Here is a 24,325-nt window from a genome sequence, read left to right on the forward strand (position 1 = left end):
AAATATTGTTGCCTTGTCGGGACAAGCCATCTCGTTGCAGCGTCGCCTAACCAATCTCCTCTAACTTAAGACTTAACTTATTTAAATTAAATTTTAGATCCACCATTCAGCAACTCAAATTTCCCTAACTTAAGTTAGATGAACCGATTCTCACCACATCCTGTGTTGGGACACAGATACCTTGGTCACGAAGGTAATCCTTCTACCTGGGCAATTGTGTTTGTTTTGACAGGATTCTCGCGGGGACCTTTGTCTGCGACACCCGGTCGATCGAAGGTCCGTGGCCAATAGAGGCACCTCGACGAAGGCCTGAGACTCCCTTCAAGGCGTCGACCAGGAAGGAGACGCGAAGGTCGCTGTGGAGAAGATGATGAATCAACTTGAAGGCTGAAGAAGGCTGGTGGAGGTCAAGCCTTCGCCTTCCACGGGCAAGGCTTCCTATAAGGAGGCGTGTGCTATGTGACTGCTAGGCCTCCAGCAAGCTCAAAGCAAAGGCCCATGAGGGTAAGGCAGTTAGGAAGGAGAAGGCCGAAGCTACCTTCGGAGGCTTGTAGTTGTATGGGTATATCCCCAGTGCCCTGTCGTCTGCAGGGCATAAATGTAAAATAACTTCACTTTGTATAGTGATATATAAAAGGGGCAAACCCCTTGTAAGGGAGACCAATGAATGAATGAAACTCTAACTGAGTTTGGTGTCTTACCGTTTGTGCCTAACCTTCGCCTATGCGGAGATCTCTGTTGGGATCAGAGCTTCCCAACACCCTAATAGCAAACCAATACCGCTACGATCCTCTTTGGAATGCAAGAAATTTACAGAAATTATACCTAGATTTTTACATGAAACAGTTCATGTTTACACAAAAATGTAGAAAACAAAAAATGCAGCATTCAAAGAGGGCTTAGAGATGAGTCTTATGTAACAACGATTCAAGTCTGGCAAGATACACAAAGTTAGGACGACCGCACACTAGAGTACTAGATACAATTGTTGTTTATGTACTTTCTCTGTCTCTTTTTTAAATATCACTATGGTATTTATATCGGTTAATCTTTCTAAAAAATTAATTAGATTTATAGAAAATATTAGAATATTTATATCTCTGAATAAGTTTATGAAAATAGGTTCGACTTATCTAGTCATACAAATTCTATACTATAAATATTAATATCTTTTGTGTATATTTAATAAAAAGTTCAGTATAGTATGCTTAACTTTTTGAAAAGCGAGAACAACATTGAAAAAAAAAGGGGAGTAAGTGAATGCTAGACGTGACTAGCATGCATCCTAGACGTGACTAGCTCAGCATGATCCTGACTAGCCTTTTTTTTAAAAAAAGTTTTCGGCTCATCGTCACAAACATAGAGAAATGAAAAGGTTTTCTGATCCAAGTAATAATCTCGGACGTTCGATTTTGATGGACCTCGGTTGGATAAGGTGAAGGTTACTGACTGGACCAGGCAACTTTTGTAGGGCTCCAATCAAACATGTTTTAATTACGTAGCTCGATTGAGTAGCTTTTGGACGAGGACATTGCCACCGACAACGGCATGGCAATGGGGCAATCCCTGTCACGTCTGGACTGCATGCACATCGTGATGTTCATAAGAAATCACGGCAGTGTCACATATTAACCCTAGCCTGAGCGCTTATTTTTTAGATATAAATGGAAATTCTTATGGTTTCAATATCACCAAAGACATGACATTGCTTACATGGAGGCATGGAGATGGTTTTCAATATACCAAACACATGACATCGCTTATATGGAGGCACGGAGAGATGGATGCGTGCATATGGCCCTGTTTGTGTGAAGTGATTTCTAGAATGAACTAAGAGACTGAGAGCTAAAAAGAGTAACTTCTTCTGATTCTATGAAGTGATTCTTTATCGTGATTTTGAGAGTTTATGCTAAAGAATCAAAGAGAATTACTTTCAGTCATAAAATCACTTTTATTAGAAAATAAACTGCCAGAATGAGATCCATGGATGAGACACGACACAACACACGGGCCAGGTGCCATTATGACTACGAGATAGACATGTTTTGTTGCTCTGCTTGTGACAAAGGAAGGTTTTAGAAGTGACAGAAAAAAACTTTATTTATTTTAATATTAGAAAATTAAAATATAACTGACCACCTTTAATTAACTAGTCTATGCGAAAGTATTTTAATATATGGGCTTGCATCGCATACGGGGACTACTCTGCTAGGAAGCTTCCTCTCCTGACATGCAGGTTGTGCAATATCCAGGCACAGGACAGACAACACATCAAACAAACGAGGACCGATCAAACCACATTAGCATTATTGTTGGTAAGGCACTCAGTACTGCAAGGGTAACATTGTTGTCTTGTTGGCACAAGCTCAATTTAGGTCTCATCATAGTACCATCGGACTAGTCTCCTCTAACTTAAGAGTAACTTACTTAAATTAAATTTTAGACTCACCATTCAACGTCTTGAGTTCCTCTAACTTAGGCCTTGTTTAGTTCCCACCGAAATCCAAAAAGTTTTCAAGATTTCTCGTCACATCGAATCTTGCGGCACATGCATGAAGCACTAGTTACTCTTAAGTTTGCACAGTTTGCCTGTAAATCGTGAGACGAATCTTTTGACCCTAGTTAGTCTATGATTGGACAATATTTGCCACAAACAAACGAAAGTGCTACAGTAGCGAAATCCAAAAAGACTTTCGCATCTAAACAAGGCCTTAAGTTAGATTCTCACCACATCCTAGCTAGAAATAAATACATGAGTCAGTTTATTTTCATAGAAAAATGTAGAAATCAGAAAAAAAATCCCTCATTCAAAGAGGGCTTAGAGATGAGTCTTGTGTAATTAACAGCTATGCAAGTCCCGCTAATATTGCTCCTCTGTCCATCGAGGTACACAAAGCTAAGACGTGCACCCTTTTCTAAAACAAACAAACTTGTTTTGTGTTGTGACATACTGGAATACAGACATACAGTTGTTGTTTGTAAGTGGATGTTGGACGTGACTGGCATGCACACTGGCTCGCTCTTCTTTAAAAACGGCATGGACCAGTTGACAATTATTTAGAAAAACAATAGTTTTCCAAGTTTTTTTAAAAAAAAGATCAGCTCATCATCATAGACTAAGAGAAATGAAAAAAAGCAAACTCTATTATTGTTTTTCTGTTCATTCTTAGAGAACATTTAAAACTTTGCTCGCTGCTGAACGTACAATCTTCCTTGGATTCTCATGCTGCAGCAACATTTGGAGACACAACCAATATATTCCCTTAAAAAAGCCTGCATAAGCGCACCAGTTGACATGTATAAAATTATAATTTACTATATCAATTTAAATTAAATAAATTTATGTCCTTCGGGATCCTTGATTGAATCATCTCATCATATGCCAGGTTAGCGAGACTATGGTCTACTCTCTTTGGATGTCCTTGTTCTCCAACGGTGTTGTTGTTTGTCAAATCTTGATTTAGTGCCCAATAGACACACGTGGAACAGAGATCTTCAGAGTATAGCCTCCATCGATCGTTGGAGTTTATGCCTTGACTCAATTAATAGCTCGGCAATTCCTTCTTGTGTATGTTATTCGGTGGTGGTTCTCTTTGTAGTTATCTGGTATACATTGTTGTTCCTGCAATAAGAATATAATAGTTAAAGCAATGATGAATGCGACGGTCTGTACTGTACCGGAAGCTCCCTTCACCCAAAAAAAGAAAATTCCGTTGCCGTGTATACATTGTTGTTCCTGCAATAAGAATATAATAGTTAAAGCAATGATGAATGCGACGGTCTGTACTGTACCGGAAGCTCCCTTCACCCAAAATGAAAATTCCGTTGCCGGGACTCGAGAACCCGGGTCTCTCGGGTGAGAGCCGAGTATCCTAACCAGCTAGACTACAACGGATTCTGTTATAGTCGAGTTTTTCTTTCTATACATACAGCAGTTGACTTCCCACAACTGGTCTATTACCAAATCAAGTGATCGTGCAACAGGAATCAAGCTACTCTGTAATCCTCCATCCAATGTTGCTTAACAGTTATAGTAATAGCACAGGATCGGGTGAAAAAAAAGTGGTCTTACACGAATGGTGCCCATTGGTATATATCTTAATGACAATCACACTTATTCCTAGCAAATACAGTAGACGTCTACGACACCATCTTGAGCAGCAGCAGCAGCACAGATCCATATCTGAAGAATACAACTAGTACTAGCATCTATCTGTTCTTTCCTCCCCTGCTCTTGAGTTGACAGTTCAAATGCTGTCATGCTTGCTCGGCTCCAGCAGCAGATCAAACGAGGTGAGGGAGTAGGGCCCCACGGACGCGCCCATCTGCTGCCCCACGTTCACCATTGGGCTCAACACTGGCACCACCTGCACAGTTCATTTCACCAAACAGTCTTTGCGTTATACTTGCTAGGGTTTACTTCCACAGCTATCTGTAACCATTCATTGCTTGCAGTGACTTTGTTTTTTCAGTCACTGACTGATTCAGTACGTGCACTAACCTTCTCTGGCTGCTGGAAGGAGTTCTCGTCAAGCGGGCTGCTGGATGTTAGAACCATCTGTTTCGATCCAGACTTCTTGATGCCAGTGGGCAGTTCCGCAATGGATATGTTGAGATCCACAGCTTGGTTGCCAAAATTGACCACCTGCAAATGGATTGCCACCATGCTTGTTAGTTGTTTTTTTTTACAGATTCCACATTTGCTGGAGCTGATTGATCATGCGTGGAAAGAACAAGGTCAATTACCTTTATCCTGAGGTAAGTGCTCCTGTCCTTAGCATTCTGCCAAGTGATGGCAGACGCAAGCAGCTGATCATAGTTGGAGATCTGGATGGCTGTAGGATGAAGGGTGGCGCCACTAGATTCCTTGAAGAAGTGTAGCATCCAATAGTTGGGACACCCATAGTGCTGCCATGAGTTGAAGACGATGGCATCTGGGCTCCACCTAATTTCACACATTCTCTTTTCAAATTATGTGGATTGTTGAAGCTCATGGTAGAAGGAAACAATTATGAAGTTAAAATGGTAACAGGATAGAAAGGCCTGCACACAGGCCAAAATCAGCTGAATAATAGAATGCTGGATTCTGTCATATTCAGGGGAAACTGGAAAGATACTAGTATTGTGTCATGTCACTTAGCCACTCCCTTAAGGTGTTGAGTCCTTACCTGCGATCATTGTCATTTACAAAAAGGGGTGCACAGCTTGCCATCTCAACCACATCACTACAGTAGAACAAAAGGACAAAGAGTTATATCTGCAATATAATTTCTTAATCAAAAATTTAATATCATTCTTTAATTTTGGCAGCCACCAGCAACACAGATCTGAGAAATGGTTGTATGGCAGAACTCTAAAATGAGGAAGAAAGGGTATAGTACAGCTAACCTGTTCCTTTCCAATCCAATGAGAAATGCAGCTTCTGCAAGTGCTGCTACCAGTGTTCCTTTGCCAGCATCATTCCCAGTCACAGCGTACTCACTAACAATTGCCTAATCACTCAAAGTGTTTCCCATCATTTCAATGTATAAGTTTTGGCATAAATCATTGCAGATATACAGAGAGCATCAGAATGAACCTTCGGTGCTCCACGTGGTGTGTTGTCAAACATACTAGTTTTTGAAAACATATTAGTCAAAGAGGTGTAGACCTGCGGCAAAAGATGATGTTTTGTCAACCATGACGAAAAAATTGATCAAGCAAGCAAGGAACATAGCATTGAGACATTACATGAACATCATAAAGATCGGCAGGGTTGGATGGTGAAATAGTTGGCCTATCACAACTTGATATAATGTTGATGTCTGGGTAGGCAGATTTAATCGCAGAGTAAAACTTTTGGTAATTTCCTATAAAATGAAAAACAAAAGAGCATGAGCTTTTCCTGTTTTATGTATAACGGAACATAAACAGGACACTGAATTATCACCTTAAACATCAAATGTACTCCAACTAAGAGTAGAACCTACACTGCTCATAATCGATATGCATAAAAAGAACTGATATACAAGCATGGCCTGAATCATGTGAGTTCATTTGTAACACACTACAACTATAAATTAATTATCCACCATTTAAGTGCAGGATTGTCATAAATGAGTTCGGATTTGTTTGTTTCCTTCCTTTCAAAAAAGCAACCTTCTGAACTCTGTTGCATTGTAAATTAGTTCTAGTTTAGAAACTAGAAATAAAGAGCATACAACTGAACTGAATTACCAACCTCTGTAGTACAGCATCCAACATTCTTGATTTCCTATTGAAACATAATCAAGCTTAAACGATTCTGGGTGTCCCATTGATGCGCGAACTGAACCCCAAGTTGTCTTGGGTCCTCCCCTGGCAAACTCTATGCCATTAACAACATCCTGAAATCGTAGAAGCATAAACAAATTGCAGGATATGGCAACAGTGTGCTGATAAAAGATGATCTTAAGAAATTTGGGCCAGCTTAAAGGGCACAAATAAAAATAAGTGGCTTTGATACTAGAAGTGAAAAAAAAGAAGTATTGTTGGTGTCAATAGGGTGAATTTGAGAAGACACAAATCGAAGGACTCTCACATTCTCATCACCTTCCAACTAAAATAATACTAATTGGCCATCTCACACTCACAGTCCCATGTCCCACCAAAACTATGAAATGATGTTTCTAGTACCAAAACAATGAAATGATGTCTTATGTAAATTCAACCAAACACAACAATTTCGCTGGAAAACACAGCTTCCACCCCCCCAAAAAAAGATCATGTGTACTTGCAATGCTTTCACGATATGTTTAACTTAAGTTGACAAAACATAATGAATGCGTGTGATTTTGATTGTCCAGCTAAACTAACAAAAATGCTGTATAAAATGAATTAAATAAATTAAAACCAAGGATTTTTCTTGTTTGCAGCTATATTCCATTCTTTTATCAAAGGGAAATTTGACTAAATAATATGCAAGAAATACCTTAACCAATGAAGCAATTGTTTTTGTGGAAACTTCTTCATTAAGGCTTGCTCCTGGATTGTTAATAAGAATCCGTTAACTTATATCAACTGATAGCTGCATATCAAATATCTGCTGAGACTGAAATTACCATCATTCACCACCCAAACTGGGGAAGCACCAAGGTCTTCAGCCAACTATAATCAAGGAAAGTCAGTATCAAGTACATTTGGATTTGATAAATTTTAGTTCAGTATCAAATAGGAGTATACCTGAAGGAACTCAAAAAATCCAAGTCCATCATCAGTCCAGTATCCCCAGGCATCATTAAAGTGACCAGGTCTTTCCTCCCATGGCCCAACAGTCTCACTCCACCGAAATGCATTTCGTAGATAATTTCCCATGGCATAGTTGCCGCCTAAAACATGGCAGGTACAGAATCTTACGCATACCTTCGCAATAAATATGGTGTTTAACTTGATTCCAGTATAATGTAAGAATAATGAAAGATAATAAACCTGGAAACTTGAGAAACTGAGGCTTGAGATTGGCCAACATAGAAGCAAGATCTTTCCGAAAACCATGCCCCTAAAAGACATGTGGTAATGAGTAAAAGTCAGAGTCAGACCATCCCTGGACAACTAGATTTGAGTAAAATAAGCATTCACTGTATAGTTGGACAAGCAGCAATTAATTAATAAATATTTTAATCCAGCTGGTCAGAAATAAGTGCCACTAGAAAATAGAGAAAATAAAAGCAGAAATGAATGCTAGTAGTATACCATGTAAGTGTCCATTGGCATAACTGATACTTGATCAAGCCAAACTACCCCACTTTTACTTGTTGTAAGTTGAAGCCTTGAGTTGGTGTTATTTTGGTTGGATCTCAAATGAAATTCTATCTTTGTCCATTTTGCAAAGGTTTTCTTGCTACCTCTGAAAGTGAAACGAAAAATCATGTAAACATTACATGATAATATAATGCACCCATTGATGATAACATTAACAGCAGAAAACATTACGTGATGGTGTGAGCAGCAAGTTTTTGTAGACCATCGGAGCTTGTCAAGGAAACAGTCAAGGACACTGTGTCTGATGACCTAATATGCAGGCTCACCTTATAAACCTTTCCTTTTTCAATGTTCTGGGAAAGAGAAATGACACACATCAGACAGAGCAAGGTAGAAAACAGTCATGGAATTTCTTAGGACAGGAAAACAACACATCAGCTCCAACGTGCACATTTGTTCCAAAAACAAAATCATGAATACATGGAAATATCATACCATGCCCCAGTAACCAGGATTATAGACCCCAACACCTCCTGACGGGCAGGCATTAGTTTTCTTAGAAGCACAAAGAACTTCCATCCGAAGTGCAACCGGGTTACGTTCAAAGCATGATGTCCGATCAGTTCCAACAATGATACTTGATTCATCCCCAATGATCAGCCATGGATCAATATTGGAAGGTGTATTAGGCCCACCGGCCTCGAATCCTGGAGATAACTTTGTGAGAGTTACACGAATTAAGCAAAACAAAGGGAGAAGTGAAGAATTAAGTAACAGGTACAAGTCTCCAAGCAAGTAAGAGCTTCTTTCTTCACTACCTCTGTTGCTTACAAGCTCTGCCCACAACCCACCAGCTCCAGCATGGTTGATCTCCTACAGGTACAACCAAAAACTTATCTGAATTACCATCTTTTCTCAGGATAACCATCAGAGCATAAAAATAAAAATAAAAACTGGTTTCAGAATTTGAACTGTTGATGTGCCACCAGATGAACTGCAGCTGATAACTGATAGTACAATTGTAACCTGATTCACACCTCGAAAAAGATACCAAACATCTTATCAGGGATCTTCCTAGCATTCTGTGGCGAGGCATTCACACTCAGCTGACCATTTGAGTTCTGCCCCTCCGCACACCGAGAAGACAATGCCCAGCACAGGGCGCACACAACAACTAGTGCACGGAGCAAGGAAGCGCCATTGGCTCTCTGCACGCCCATTGTGTAAGCTATGAGCGAAGCCACAGCTCAAACACAAAGAGGCGTCACATATATATGTACACACACGCTACTACATTACGGAACCAACAATTTGCACAAAAAGGAGTTGCACGAGTGGAAGCAAAGCTAGCCAAGAAGAAGAAGAAGAAGAAGATGATGATGCGAAAGGAAGATAGGAACGGACAGGGACGTCATCAGCATTCTGTTTGAAGCTTTACTTCTCCGTTCACTCCCGCACCACATCGCGGGGAAGCAACCATGTGCAATCATTTTTCAATTACTCGATCAATCGCACGAATAGATATATACATTCAGAAAAAAAAAACACTATGACCACCACACCAATGTCGCGGTGAAGCAAAGCTGAGACTTTTTTACCACTACTAGGGTTGCGGTGGTTCACCAATATCGTGGAGCTAGGAGGAGACGGCGCCAGTGGGGGTCGGCCACGAGGTATCTAGGGCTCCGCCGTCCCCGCATGGAGGTCGCTGTCTGCGGCGGCCGCCCCAGCCCCCGCCCCGCCGCGGCGTCACTCGCTTCACGACTCGGGATGGTGGCGCTCATTCCGCAACTGCTAGCCTGCTACTGTGCCGCGGCCGCGGGTGCCGGTTGCTTCACTTCTGATAGAACGATTTTTTTTTAAAAAAAAACTTTTCTTAATACTATTTCTAAGAATAACATAGTTATTATTTTTAAAATCAAACGTGTTTGGCGGCCAAATCACGCTGACGCGTCATGCATAGTGACACGGCTGATCTGCCACCAAGGCCAATAAGCTAATTTGCTGATGCGGCAACTTAGAGCAAGGTCAAGACACATCAGCTACACGACAACGTCGCCGAGGACAATGGCGATGCCCTTCCTGTCGAACTCGCGCACTGCTTGTGTAGGCCTTGTTTAGTCTAAAAAAATTTTGCAAAATTTTTCAGATTCTCGATCATATCGAATCTTTAGACGCATACATGGAGTATTAAATATAGATGAAAATAAAAACTAATTGCACAGTTTGGTCAAAATTGACGAGACGAATTTTTTGAGCCTAGTTAGTCTATGATTGGACAATTTTTGTCAAATACAAACGAAAATGCTACAGTGTCGATTTTGCAAAAATTTTTGGAACTAAACAAGGCCCTAGTCCTCTAGCACCCCTGTTTCCCTGCCCAAAATTTTTTCATCCATCCCATCGAATCTTTGGACACATGCATGGAACATTAAATGTACATAAAAAAATAAACTAATTACACAGTTTGGTTGAAAATCGCGAGACGAATCTTTTAAGCCTAGTTACTCTATAATTAGCCTTAGGTGCTACAGTAACCCGCATGTGCTAATAACAGATTAATTATACTTAATAGATTTGTCTTTCAGTTTCCTGACGAGTTATGTAATTTGTTTTTTTATTAATATCTAAAAACTCCTCCCGACATCCTTCCGACACATCCAATGTGACACCCAAAAAATTTTCATCTCTAATAACAGGCCCTAAATAGAACTCGATGAAGAAGTATCACAGGAAAGAGGAGAACCGAAAAAGTGGTGGCGGGCTCCATAACCATGAGGAATCGCGTGCATAGAGCATTAAATATAGATAAAAATAAAAATTAATTGCATAATTTATCTGTAAATCGCGAGACGAATTTTTTAAGCCTAGTTACTCTATAATTGAACAATGTTTATCAAATAAAAACAAAAGTGCTACGGTGTCAAAATCTAAAAACTTTTTAGATCTAGACAAGGCCATAGGGTGTGTTTAGTTCCCATAGTAGAATATAAAATAAGAAATATCAACTATTTTAAAATGATGAAATACAAAATACCAAAAAAAATTAGATTATATTTAATTCTATCCAACATATAGACCGAAACACACCCAAAAATGATACAGGCCGAGAGCGCGTGACAATTGCGAGAATCGAGATACTACCAGAGAAGTCCATCGCAAGCTTCTTCTGAAGCTGAAAACGGCAGCATAGCAAAAGCAAAGCGCAGAAAGTTCACAAGAAATATATATCCGTATAGAAACCCAGAGAACTGTAAGAAGCCGAACAATAAAATAAGGGGTTCTTGAGATTAAGATAATCTAGAGTGCAGGCGCACAATTGGCACATACAGACTTGTACAGAAGGCCACGGTGCCACCAGTGTTCTGGATAGAATAATGCACTGACCATACAAAAACATATGGCCACGGATCGACGGTACTGCAACAACATTACATCAAGGCAATAACAGCGTGTCGCCCTGTATCCTTACAAGATGCCCCCACCCCCCTCCAAAATACCACATAAGCAGGCTGGCAGCACATACAAAATAACAAAATACTGCACTGTTTGATTCATTTGCAAGGTTGTTCCTGCATATTCGAGCAGCATCCCTGCTCAATCCCTGATCGTTGTGGCATAGATTTGCTCAATCCCTGATCGTTGTGGCATAGATTTGGTACCTTTTGCTGCCCCAGCGATCGTTTTTGTCCCGATAGTATGATATCAAGCAACACCATATCCAAGGTGGATTCCTGGTCAAGAGGGCAACTTCCTCGTCCTCTGATTCTGGCATGCCCAGTAGCTTGTTCATCTTTTTTATAACCACTTCTTCTGTCAGACAACCACCAAAGAATTTGACCTGCCAAGGATTTAGATGAAGACATGATCACCTAATTCCGCATCCATAACTATTTTACCACCAAAACTGATTTTTTTTTCACTAGTGATGACTGTGGACATCTGGGATGGTCTGTACGCAAGGAAATCAAGCATAAAGGTTATTTAGTAACATATTACCACATTATCCTTATAGACATGCGCATGAATTCTCGCTGTAGGATCCTCAAGAGTCAACCGAATATATTTACGAGTCGAAAGCAAACGGAGTTCACTAGCTCGACAGGGATATGCTGCCACAACACGGACCAAGGTTTTCAATTTGTGTGTCACCTACCACAAAAGAAAAAGGAGATATTGAAGCTGGTTAGCTTTAGAGTCAAGAGTTCAGAACACTCATGGTTCTGTGTTACTAACTAGGGAAGCAAAATATATAGTTTTCTCATGAAATGGGAGAGATAAATCACTGGGATACAACTGAAAGTAAACATGCTCGCATGTTCTCAGGGGTGTTGGATAATATTAGACCAAATCGAAAACAGAAATAAAACTAATAAATAACTGGAGAAAAATGGGAAATAAGTAATACCTCATGATGAGTTAAAGACTCCATTAATGTTGAGTAGCCTGCTTTCTCATATTCTACATCTGACAGAATTGATAACAAATTGTCATGAGGCAGGCCTTTGTGGGCAACCGATGGCAGCAAAAATGCATTACAACTATATGCAGCGGTTCGTCAATACAATACATGTAAACAAGCACTATGACAAGATCATCATGTGCTTCATTTAGATCTCTATTTATACATACCGCACGAGAAAAATATTGAGGTTTGTTTTTATGCACAACAACCTTCATATGCAAATAGAACAGATGAATGTTATAGTATACACTTGTTCAGGTAACAATGAAGATAAGGCCTAATGAACAAATTTAAATATTGCTATTTTAATTAATCAGTTAAATGCTGAATCCGAAGCTAAATTCATGATCTGAACGATGAAACAGAATATGGTCATCAGTGATTCAGAGGAGCAATGCAAACTATCAGACTAGGCTCTATACCAGCAATATTAGAGGGGAAGCTTGCCATCGGCTGGCGGTGAACTTTGTTGGTGTTGCGGCTGTCATACATCCTGTAGGTGTTCATGTAACTGGTAAAGTTTACTTATATATAGTAATGTCCAAAGAACATTAAAATTCATCAGAAAAGAAGATTACTTCAGACAATCAACAACGCTACCATCTTCATGAGATAAAAGGCGAACTCTACTACACTTCAAGAAAACGCCTTTCCAAATGCCAAACTCTTGCTTGCAAGTAATGTTGCAGAACCTGGCCCAATAAATACCCTTTTGCATGTGTAGTACTTTATTGACAGACCTGTCTGAAAAAATCCTCAGAACAGTTCCGACACATGGCATTGTGCATAAAACCTCCCTGGGTAGAGGTAGTCCTTCAAGCACAAGGGGTGATTCAACTGCCTCAGCATCCGAACTATACGTTCACCAATCAATAGCAGAGAGGTGCACAAAAAAAAAGGTAAATTAAGTGAAAATAAGACATGACTGACGTCAGCAAATGTTTTTCTAAGATAAAACTATTTTTTTTTCATTGACTATGCTTAAGTTCATTGCACCATATAAGAATAACCAAATAAAGATTAAAAGCTGCAACAATATTTCAAAAAAAACTAGAGCGCCATCACTATTGCAAAGATTTTTTTCTAAGTTATTGCTGAAAAATTAGAAACAATAAATAAACATAGACAAACCTACAATCCTACATTGCCTGAAACTCAGTTGCAGGGGTATCAGTTCCATCCCAAACATAAAATATCCATTTGCCGCTATTTTCACGGACATGCAAAACCTAAAAGAAGGAAGAGAGAATTCTTGGAGCATTCCCTGTACCAAAATAAGTCTTGAGTTTCAATATGAATGAATAAAGAACTAACCTTGCATACTAGATCAAAAGTAGAACCAGACTTTAAACTCCTTAACTGCAATTCAAGATCTTTCAGGCCTGCGGTGCAAAGTAGTTAGATAGCAAAAGATGTTAGAAAAGTTGCTAGTAAAGCATTGTTAGGAAGGTACTAGTTAAGTATTTCATGAATCTCTGCAAGGAGCCAAGGAAACAAAGATAGACACAGAATACATGCTATAGTAAAAGGTATATATCCTAAAGAAACAGAATATCATATATCAACCACTTATCGGGAGAGCAGGTAGTTAAAAAGTAATATGAAGCTGACAATCTAACAAAATAGGAACAATTCTAGACAAAAAAATTCAAACTTTTGTTGTGTTTGATTGAAAGGCAGCAGAGACCGACCTTAACTAAGGGCTAAAATGAGATAATGCAAGTTCTGTTGTACTCATAATTTATAAAATACGTTACTTTGGGTAACAACAGTTCATAAATAGAATGGCTACAGTATACTATTTGATCCTACATATAAATATAATATCGATTATTAGTCACCTAGAGGATTATTTGGTAACCACGTTCTCATCTGAGTTAAAAGTTCTCTGTCACGTTTGCAGCCATGATATTTCATAGAAGTCTGATATGGGCTGCACTCAGCAGATCCTTTGCCTTCAAACAGCGCGAATGAAGAAAACTTTTTGTCAAATGTAAGAAAGAACTCCCCATGATGATGCTTTACCTGCAGATCAAAGTAGGCATGAACAGTTGTAAAAAAAAAAATAGGCATGAACTAGGTGCTGCCAAATGTGTCACTAAAATTTCAAAACTGATGAGAAAATAAAATAGGCTTAAACAACAACAACATCATCAACACATACAAAAAGGTATGCGGAAATTAGCCAGTGACAAATGGCATAATTAGATAGAGTTTTATGCTGTACCACGACGTTATGGAGCCTGATCACATCTCCACTTGACTTAACACAGGGCAATAGGGCAGTGTTTTCAGCAAAAAATGTTGCAGATATTCCATCCTTGCGTGATTCATCCACAATCCTCAAAGTAACAGTGAAATCTGCAAAAACTTAGACATGACCAAGGGTTCTAGCATTGATTTGAGGATCAAAAGTGAGACTTAGCAATGAACACGACAACAGAAGGTCCCTCTCAATGCATAATGCTTCATATAAAAAGTGGTATGCATGTGCCCCATCACAATAAGTAAGCAGCAATTGAGCAGAGAAGTAATCCTAATCAATACTCACCATTCCCTGCTCAAACAAACCCCCCCTAGGTGAACACTTTGTGAATCAGACTGAAGAATAACTGAAGAAGGAAGCATACATACTGCAACACCTTAAGCACAAAACGCCAATTCTCATCCTGCTAAGATCCGGACTCAACCCTAAGATGAGGCGACGGCGGATACGAGGAAGGAGATGAGGGGAGGGGTTGAGAGAGTGAGGCTCACCCGTGCCAAGGCTGTGGACAGCGGCGCCGATCTCGGCGACGACGGCGAAGAGGCAGACCTGGACGCCGGGAACCTTGAGGGTGTCGGCGATAGGCAGGTACGTGTACTGAGGATCCCAGGCCGCCGCCTTGAGCAGCCTCTTCCATACCTCGCGCGGCCTCTTCCGCTCCCTCGCTGATGCCTCCTCCATAGCCTGGGTGTGATGAGTGACAGTGACTGTAGCGTGCTGCAAGCAACCCACCCTAGCCCTAGGCCTAGGCAGTTCAAATCGACCTGTTCACACCTCCGGATAAAAGGAATCCCAACAGTTTTATTTGTGATTTGATTGCAAAAAAGTGGTTTTGAGTTAAGGTGCCGTTTGGATTGCAACTGCTTGGAATGAAGGAAAAAACGTAGGAAAAATAGAGATTTCAGTTCCATAGGAAAGCAACGGAGATTTTTTTTTTTTTTTGACAACAAAGCAACGGAGATGATGCGTTTTAGACCAGAGGTTTGCATCCGAAAAGTTTTGCACATGTATAACTATAGCAATAGTATTTAATTATAAACTAATTAGACTCTAAAGATTCATCTCGCAAACTATATATAAACTGTGCAGTTATTTATTTTGTATCTATATTTAATTCTCTTCCTATATATCAAATATTTTGATGGGATAGGATAAAATGTTTTTAGGTGAAAACTAAACAAGGCTTTGCAGAAAAGACTTTCCATGAGAAAGGGTATAGAGACTAAGAAAATAACAGAGCTATGGGATTTATTTGAGAATCCCTAAAAAAAATATAAATTGTTTGGACGAGAATTTAGGATGTGGGATTTATTTTTCTATCTGGAGGATCCAAATAAAATAGGGAACTACAATTTGTTGTGGAGGAAAATGAGAGAAGAGAACATCAAGCCGTTTTGTGAAACAACCGTCACATGAGCTAAAATTTAAGATTATATAAAATGACTATTGTACTATTATACGAGTTGTTGTCATGCAATTCATAACTTTATTTTTATTCTATGCATAAATTAAGAAACTATGACTATGAGTTACTACGAAGCAACTTAAAGACAATAATTTAACATATATCTGTTAAGTTGTCTTAAATTACATGACAAGGCAACATCAATATAGGGAGTGTTTGAGACTGCTCCACTCTAGTTTTTGCAGCTTTGCTCTACGAACTCCACCATGGAGCAGCTCTACCGTGGAGTTTATGGAGCAAGAGGTACTATTTGGCACGCAGCTCTGCTCCAGCTCTAGGAATGAGTTATTTTCATGCAAATGGTCCATTATGCCCCTGATCGAAATTGCTCTTGATATTATCAAATGATGAAACATTAACAGAAGTCATAATTAAAATACAAATAATTAATAGGGGCGGCGCGCACACGAAGAAATGCGATCGCGGAGTCGTGAGGGGTAGCGTTTACAAGAACTAATTCGTGATTAATGAGTGGCAAGATGAATAATTACCTCACAACTCTATATGAGAGTACCAAACTCCAAAAACTAAAGTACCCAAGGAAAAACATGAAGCTGACCTCTAGCTCTATCTTTTTTGCGGAGCAGAGTTCATGGAGCTAGACGTGTTTGGTAATGCAGAGCTGGAGTAGAGAAACTAGAGCGGAACAATCCTAAACACCCTATAGTTGCCCCCATAGTAGCATTTTTTATTTAAAGCTCGGGTAGGACAGGGATGTCTGGCTGACCTAGCCATAAATCCCATGAGGTCACTGTTTGGATGATGTCCTAGCATGGGGTGTCTTGCCCAGGTAGGTGCATCCATCCCACAGTCGCTCGAAAATCGAGCCATGTCTAGCCTACGCAAAGGTTTGGTTGGAGCATGCGTTGAATTTTGGAGGCTTGAAGTTGCGATAGATGTCTAGCCAAGTTCTCTGCCAATTAATAGGGCTCCAGCCAAACCACCTTTTGATTTTAGAGGTCCGAAGTTAAAATTGTTGCATGAACTGAAAGTTGACTAGGAGGCCTCCAAACAAATAGATGTCTGGGTTGTAGCTCCTAATAGACAAAGGTTGCCGGAGACCAACCAAACAACCCCTAGGATGGGTGACTATTTAGGCTTTGTTTAGATCCATTTTTTTTAGATTTGGACATTGTAGCAATTTCGTTTGTATTTGACAATTATTATCCAACTATAGATTAACTAGGCTCAAAAGATCCGTCTCGCAAAAACTTCATGCATGTGCCGCAAGATTTGATGTGATGAAAAATCTTGAATTTTTTTTTTTTTTGGATTTTGAGTGGAACTAAACAAGGCCTTAGTTCTAAAAACAAACGATAGGATAGGATAGGGAGAATTCCCCTCCACCCAGTGCAAAGACATGGATGGAGTAGAGTGGGTTGATACCAATAGTGGAATATTCGACAAAGATTCAAAGCAAGCATATCCCTGCAAAATGAGAGAATAGACTGATCCCTAATTAACACGACATCTTTTGTCTTTGGGTAGCCGCGGGCGGAGCATTGGTGTTGTTGCATAGGGTGACATGGGGAGGCCTTGTTAGCTAGAGAACTCAAGAGTGGTGGAGATAGGGCTATTGCTCGGAGCGATGACAATAACCCAAGTCACCCAATCTAGGGTGTGTAGCCAAGTCTTTGGCAAACGATGTCAATTGTGTGGCGTAAACAGTCTCGGGAGCGAGGGATGAAAGTGGATGATAGAGTGGCCATATGGGCAGGTGACACATGATTGGTGGAAGGGCGAAGGCGGGAAGTACGAGGGCTCGATCCTCCCTCACTCCTCCCGACTAGACCGGCCTCCCGGCCAAATCTGCGCCACTGGTCTCTTGGTCACATCTCCAAAAACTTGATATAGTTTACTTACTAAACTAATAGACTTAGCAAGTTAACAAAAAATATTGAAGTTATGTTCTTATTCAATAGTCTACTATAATGATGTTCTAAAAGATTTTGTATAAGAGCATCTCTAAGAGACTCTTCATATCCTTCCTAAATGTTAGGAATAAAGATTTTGGTACGAAACTATCGTCCAACAGTTTTTCTAAATGGTTATCCAAATATAGACGAAAATGACTCTCTAGAGTTCGCATGAGTTATAGAAAAACTGTTGGAGAGATAAAAGATATACAAAGTGATTTTTATATAAATGACTCTCCAAATGATGATTTGGAAAGTGAGATTTTGAAAGACTCTTGAAGATGCTCTAAGGAACCCAAAACTATTTCTAACTAACCACACTCTTTTTTATTTCTCTAGAACCATTTATTTTATTAATTTATTTACTCATATATCTACTTACGAGTTGAAGAGGATGTTTGATATTTTTTTTATTTTTAGTTAATAAGGAGCCCTTTTATTGAACCGTTGGAGGATCCTTCTTTTTCTAAAAAAAAAAATCAAATACTTCGGATTGCTCCTGTTTAGATTAGATGCAAAATATTATTGGAGTATTAGAGAAATACTTTGGTTTTTATTAGAATCTGCCGGATATCTAATTCATTAATATTTATAGCTTCTAAAACCATAATTTTGCCAAAAGTACAATCTTTTTAATGTTCTAACAACTGTCCTCATAACTATTTTTTCTAAATCATTTTTTGATCTCTTCAATTTATAACACTACAGTTTTATAGTTCTCGAAAACTACATCACCCAACCAGATAATAATTTAGTAAAGCAGCCAGTGTTCATTACCGCAACAACAGCAAAAGAATATAAAATCATGTTCAGGTAAAGTAGTCTGGTCAACAAGGAATAGGAAAAATAGAAGAGTTTGCGTGCACGTCCGGGTGCTGGAACGCTGACTGAACAAAAGGTACTCTGGATGCATTGTTTATTTCGGTCAGTTCTATCCAATCGAGTCATCAGACAGACCAAAACCCTCCTAATTCACCCACGTGTATCCATGGTGTCCGATTAAGAACACTAAGAGCAGCATTTGCAACAAAATTATGACAGTCGTATAGAAAGCGATGGTCGCTGCATGCTACAATGTGAATAGTCGTATAGCAAAAGGTCGTCGCTGCTGACAACAGATGATCAATTCACAGCAATAATCTCAATCTTTTTGAACGCAATACAGCAATAATCTCAGTCTGCACAGAAAAGGGAATATTAATAAACCTCTGTCTATGATCCTAGCTACATACAACAATCTGTCTCTCCTCTATACAACAATCAGCTACAGTATTTAGCTCTTGGGCTTGGCGTGGGGGCGTCCTGGTGGTGGCCGGTGCACCGGCGGCGGCGTGGACGAGGTGTAGGAGGAGGACTTGTGGCTGTTGTGCAGCAGCAGCTGCTCGAGCTCCGGCAGGACGGCGTCGGCCATGGCGGGGCGGTTCTTGGGGTCGTTCTGGAGGCATCGCAGCGCGAGCGCGGCCACCTCCTGCGCCTGCTTCTTGGGGTACTGCCCGCCCAGCCTGGTGTCCATGATCCGGATCACCTTCCGGCGATCCCCGAGCTGCGGGTACGCCCAGTCCACCAGCGTCCCGCCGCGGGCGTCGTCCACGGCACGCCGCCCCGTCATGAGCTCCAGCAGCACGACGCCGAAGCTGTACACGTCGCTCTTGGTCGACAGGTGGCCCGTGGCGATGTACTCCGGCGCGGCGTAGCCCCGGGTCCCGACGACGCGCGTGGAGACGTGGCTCTTGTCCCCCGTGGGCCCGTTCCTGGCCAGCCCGAAGTCCGACAGCTTGGCCCGGTAGTCGGAGTCGAGGAGGACGTTGGAGGACTTGAGGTCGCGGAAGATGACGGGGCTGTCGTCGCGCGCGTGCAGGAAGGTGAGGCCGCGCGCGACGTCGACGGCGATGGAGACGCGCATGGGCCACGACAGCGGCTGCGTGGCGCGGCGGAAGAGGTGGTTCTCCAGGCTGCCGCGGAGCATGTACTCGTACACCAGCAGCTTGTTGGCGCCGGAGTCGGAGCAGTAGCCGACGAGGGTGACGAGGTTGGCGTGGTGGAGCTGGCCCAGGTAGGTGACCTCGGCCAGCCACTCCCGGTGGCCCTGGAAGCTCTCCTCCTTGAGCTTCTTGATGGCCACCATCCGGCCGACGCCCGGCCTGGTCGGCGCCAGCGTCGCCTCGTCGATCCAGCCCTTGTACACGCACCCGAACCCGCCCTCGCCCAGGTACGACGTCGACCCGAAGTTCTTGGTCGCCGCCCGGAGCTCGCTCATGCTGAACGACTTGAGCCCGGCCCCGGCCCCGGTCGCCGCCTGCACCTGCACCTGCACGTCGGAGCCCGCTAGCTGGCCGGACAAGGCCGACGAGCTGCCGATGCTGCGGCGCGACGCTAGCTTGGAGCCTGCTGTCGCCGTCGAGTTGTTACTGTTGTTGGACGCGGTGCTCCTGCTTGTGACCTCTGAATCAAATCGACCATCAGGATTACAGTCAGGAACTTACTAGAGTAGAGGATCACCAAGATCCAACACAGTTGCTTGCATCATCTCTCCACCCCGATGGATTCAGAGGATGAAAAACATGAGAAATTAGGCGAAGAAATTGTTTGCGACTTACTTGATTCAAATGGAGTGGAGGCATTGGCACACTTTGCAGAGCCTGTGCAGCAGTTCCCCATTATATCCTGATGATGATGATGATAACACTAGTTGCTACAATTTCCTCCTTTCTGTACTTGTCAGTGCTCCTCTAAATAGATCAGAATCAGATCAACGAAACGACCACCACCAGCAGCAGCTAGCTGATGTAATGAACTCCAAATGGAGCACTAGGATGTGAAAAGGAGGGAGTGGAGTGGAAGAATATAAGGCAGGCAGGCGAGGTGCATCGAAGTCCAGTCAAGGGTGGGGAGGGGGATGCTGACGGTTTGACTGACCTGATTTGCAGCTGCATTGCATGGAGATGGAGATGGAGATGGAGATGGAGATGGAGGCTTCCCATCCGGCTCGTTAGTCAAGCAAAGCAAGCACACAAAGCCTAATTCCCTGCCACCACTTTACTTACTTACAGCTTCCAAGATACTTCTCCCAGATATTAATTAACCACCATAAACACGCCCATGGAAAGGAAGCATTTGACAGAGCTTCAACTTTTGCAGTAGCAAACCAGGGAGGGAGGGGCAGGTTGTTTCTCTGATGGGAACACCTTTGAAAGGACAAACAGAACTTTGTCCCAGCACGTCTGATTCGGTCTTCAGCAAGTATTTTTTTTTTTTTTTTGATGAGCTAGTACTAGAAAGGACGTAAATAAATAAAAAGGAATAAAAATTGCATACAGTGAGCCGCAAGAGTGTGCGTGGTCGCATCATGGAAACTTTCATAAAAGTGCTGTTGGCGCTTTCAAGCTGATGGTAGATGAGAAACTTACGGCGCCTGTAACAAGAGTAATTTAGAACATGGAAGATAAGAAATTTGCCAAATTCAGCGCATATGGTGAATATAAGATGTTGCAACACCGCCTGTTCAGTAATGCACAGCGCGGAGAACATTTGACTGATGATGCTTACGATTCCGCATTCATCTAAATGTTACGTAGACACTAACTCCGTTGAGAGTGTTCATATCATGAGGTGAGGTCAAACAATTCATATTTGGAGTTGGAGATTATATTGGGGCTCTCGTGCGTGCGGCTCACACGTGCATTGTTCGACCAAGTAAAAGTCAAGCTAAGAATTCCAAACAAGATCATATAGGCTAGATTGGAATTTGCAGCCAGTTTTTTTAAAGAAGCAAGGTAGACTTACTGTGGAGCACCTTATCCATGTCGGTCCATAGACCATAGGTGCCAATCTAATGCGCACCGGCTAGTCCTCCCTCCGTTTTTTACATGACATATTAGTTTTGTTTAAGTTGAATATTTGTGTGTTTGATCATCAATTGTTAACTATATAGGTTCACGACATAAGATTTTTTATATATATTTGCTATGATTTTTTTTTCATATTCATATGTTGTGAAATTTGAGGATGAAAATGGAGCGGAAATATTCTGAACCGGCCGTTTTTGTTTTCTATATTATGATTCCGTTTTCTATACTACAAAACCGTTTCAAAATTTTACCAAATATAAAAAAAATATCAATTTCAATTGGTTTCACAACAATTTTTAACTATCTATTACTCCCTCCGTCCACGAAAGAGTCAATTTCTAGAGTTGTCCTAAGTCAAACTTTTTAAACTTTGACCAAATTTCTAGAAAAAAATGCTAAGATTTATAGTATCAAATTAGTATTATTAGATTCATCATAGAATATATTTTCATATAATGTGCATTTTATATTATAGATGTTGTTACTCTTTTCTATAAAATTAGTCAAACTTTAAAAAGTTTGACTGGCACGGATCCTAGGAATTGATTATTTCGTGGACGGAGGGAGTATACTCTTTAATTGCTAAAATATAGAAATATCCCAAATCGACCGCATTCGTTTTCTATATTGTAATTCCGCTTTTGACTGTTTCCGTTTTCATCCTCAAATTTGAAGGTGAGAAGAGACAAATGAAACGAGCACTTCTCTCTCTCTCCACCCCCCCCCCCCCCCAAAAGTCACGTGGCATCTCGATAGACTAAACACCTGGAGTGTTGACCTTATATAGCTAACCTAAGAGCATCTTTGAGAGTCTTCTTTTTCTAACTCTCAACAAAAAACTATTATTTTGAAGATCTTGTAGCTCTAGCAGTTTCCGAAACCCAACCACAATAAGAAAAAAAATCTCATCCCCTCAAATCATAATCTCCCACACCTTAAATAAAGGGGAAGATCTCTCCTCCCTCAATCCATTATTTTTCTCATTAAGAAATAGATTTTTCTCATTCTACTATAGAGAGGACCTTAAAAACCCAAGACACATTGTGTATCTCCTCCGATAACTAGTTTTACGGTTAGAGTTTTCTGATCTGCGCTGAGGGCGTCCCAAACAGTCCTCAAATCACTAGCTGTCCAGAAATTCTATTGGGCACAGAGGAGAACGAGCACCGAATTCTCAGATCGCTAGCTGTCCTGAAGTTCTTTTCTTTTCTTTTCTTTTTTTTTGAGAGAGAGAGAGCACCTGAAATTCTATTGGGCAGAGGAGAACGAGGAAGTCCTCTCTCTCAACCCCTCTGATCTGCCATATCTGCGCTCGCTACTTCTCTTTTTTTATTATTGGTTTTAGCTCTCAAATAGACCGATTTGTTTGTTCCGTTGGGAACGGCCAAGGGGGTAAAGATTAGCCCTTCCCTTTTAGCCCTTACATGGTAGGCTAAAGGGGGTTAAAAATGCTAACTGATGACTTTACTATCTTTCTCTCTCCTTTCTCTTTCACCTTTTAGTCATCTTTTAGTCGTGTAATATCCAAACAGTCCAATGGGCTAAACTTTAGCCCCTTTATTTCAAGGGCTAATCTTTAGCACTGGACTAAATTTTAGTCAAGCGGATACAAACAGGAAGACAATTCCAATTCGTGTAAAGCTATGAGATGCGGGAAAATCTTTCCTTCTGAGATCTAGTTCTGAAATAAGACGGTGTGGATCAATTAAGAAGCACGAGGCAGCTGAATCATTCTGCGCACAAGGGCGACTACAAGTTAATCAAACAATCTAAACTGATTATACCTATTTTTTTACAATTTGGCTCTTTTTTTTAAGATATTTCTCTTTTGGATTTCTGAAAAACTTAAATACAGAATTGGACCCAGAGGGTCGACGCCGTGATGCATGGCGTCGAGGTTACATGTCTCGACGCCGTGGATCACGGCGTCGAGCTCCCTTGCCGAGGCCAGCGTGGCTTCTGACGTGGCAGATAGCTCGACGCCATAGATCACGGCGTCGAGCCTGGAACTACAAACCAGCAGCCGCCCTTCGCTAACCGTGGACGTATTTCATATTTTCTTCTCCCCTCTCGGCTCTTCCTCTCCAAAAACCGAGCACGAACTTTGGATTCAAGATTTCGACCATCGAAAGTTTGATTTGATCCATAAAAATTGAAGAGCCAGATATACTCTTTCATCTCTTAGTTTTTGACACATTGTATATGTGTATCTAATTTAATAAGAATCTACATACCCAACTATATAACTAAATTTGCTAACTATATAACTAAATTTGCTAACTATATAACTATGTTAATAAGAACATACGACATGAAAATACATAATATTTCCTAACTATCGAACTATATAACTATGTTTGGTAACTACATTTATTACAAGTACTACCTATCTAATAACTTAATTGACACCAAAACTATACTAAATAAAAAATTGCTAGATGAATTACCTAACTAAATTATAACACTAATAAAACTAATAACTAACTAAATTATTATTTACTAATAACTAACTAAAAATAAATTTAAAAACAACCTAAATTATAAAAACAATGCCAACTACAAACTAAAAATTTAAAAAATACCTGAAATTTAGGTGTGCTCGTAGGGAGTAGGCTAAACCGCTGCTTCGGGTGGGGGACGGCTGCC

At 40.8% G+C, this 24,325-nt stretch overlaps 3 protein-coding genes across 5 annotated transcripts; all 3 read right to left on the bottom strand.

Moving 5' to 3' along the window:
- LOC8074476 (alpha-L-arabinofuranosidase 1) lies at positions 3,941 to 9,530 on the bottom strand. 3 transcript variants are annotated; one of them, XM_021452467.1, is made up of 17 exons: positions 9,343 to 9,530; positions 8,538 to 8,592; positions 8,215 to 8,426; positions 7,951 to 8,072; positions 7,711 to 7,864; positions 7,447 to 7,516; positions 7,201 to 7,346; positions 7,080 to 7,125; positions 6,950 to 7,002; positions 6,221 to 6,365; positions 5,731 to 5,849; positions 5,579 to 5,650; positions 5,389 to 5,492; positions 5,169 to 5,225; positions 4,747 to 4,945; positions 4,502 to 4,645; positions 3,941 to 4,367 (listed from the first exon to the last, which is right to left on the bottom strand). In XM_021452467.1, the coding sequence occupies exons 3-17, from the start codon at positions 8,296 to 8,298 to the stop codon at positions 4,248 to 4,250; spliced, it is 1,635 nt and encodes a 544-aa protein (XP_021308142.1). In that variant the 5' UTR covers positions 8,299 to 8,426; positions 8,538 to 8,592; positions 9,343 to 9,530; the 3' UTR covers positions 3,941 to 4,247. The 3 variants fall into 3 exon arrangements, with proteins under 3 accessions (XP_021308142.1, XP_021308141.1, XP_002463418.1); XM_021452466.1 differs by having other exon boundaries at positions 9,318 to 9,530; XM_002463373.2 differs by lacking the exon at positions 9,343 to 9,530 and adding an exon at positions 8,757 to 9,299.
- On the bottom strand, positions 10,987 to 15,389 carry LOC8074477 (protection of telomeres protein 1b). The gene is made up of 10 exons (XM_002463374.2): positions 14,942 to 15,389; positions 14,412 to 14,545; positions 14,026 to 14,209; positions 13,499 to 13,566; positions 13,328 to 13,413; positions 12,763 to 13,038; positions 12,607 to 12,677; positions 12,128 to 12,186; positions 11,719 to 11,871; positions 10,987 to 11,560 (listed from the first exon to the last, which is right to left on the bottom strand). Exons 1-10 carry the CDS (start codon positions 15,129 to 15,131, stop codon positions 11,348 to 11,350), a joined length of 1,434 nt encoding a protein of 477 aa, XP_002463419.1. The 5' UTR covers positions 15,132 to 15,389; the 3' UTR covers positions 10,987 to 11,347.
- On the bottom strand, positions 18,960 to 21,233 carry LOC8074478 (probable serine/threonine-protein kinase PBL18). Its single transcript, XM_002463375.2, has 2 exons — positions 20,429 to 21,233; positions 18,960 to 20,273 (listed from the first exon to the last, which is right to left on the bottom strand). Exons 1-2 carry the CDS (start codon positions 20,487 to 20,489, stop codon positions 19,105 to 19,107), a joined length of 1,230 nt encoding a protein of 409 aa, XP_002463420.1. The 5' UTR covers positions 20,490 to 21,233; the 3' UTR covers positions 18,960 to 19,104.

This window comes from Sorghum bicolor, chromosome 2 (genome assembly GCF_000003195.3).
Source record: "Sorghum bicolor cultivar BTx623 chromosome 2, Sorghum_bicolor_NCBIv3, whole genome shotgun sequence".
In the NCBI taxonomy this organism is placed as follows: Eukaryota; Viridiplantae; Streptophyta; class Magnoliopsida; order Poales; family Poaceae; genus Sorghum; species Sorghum bicolor.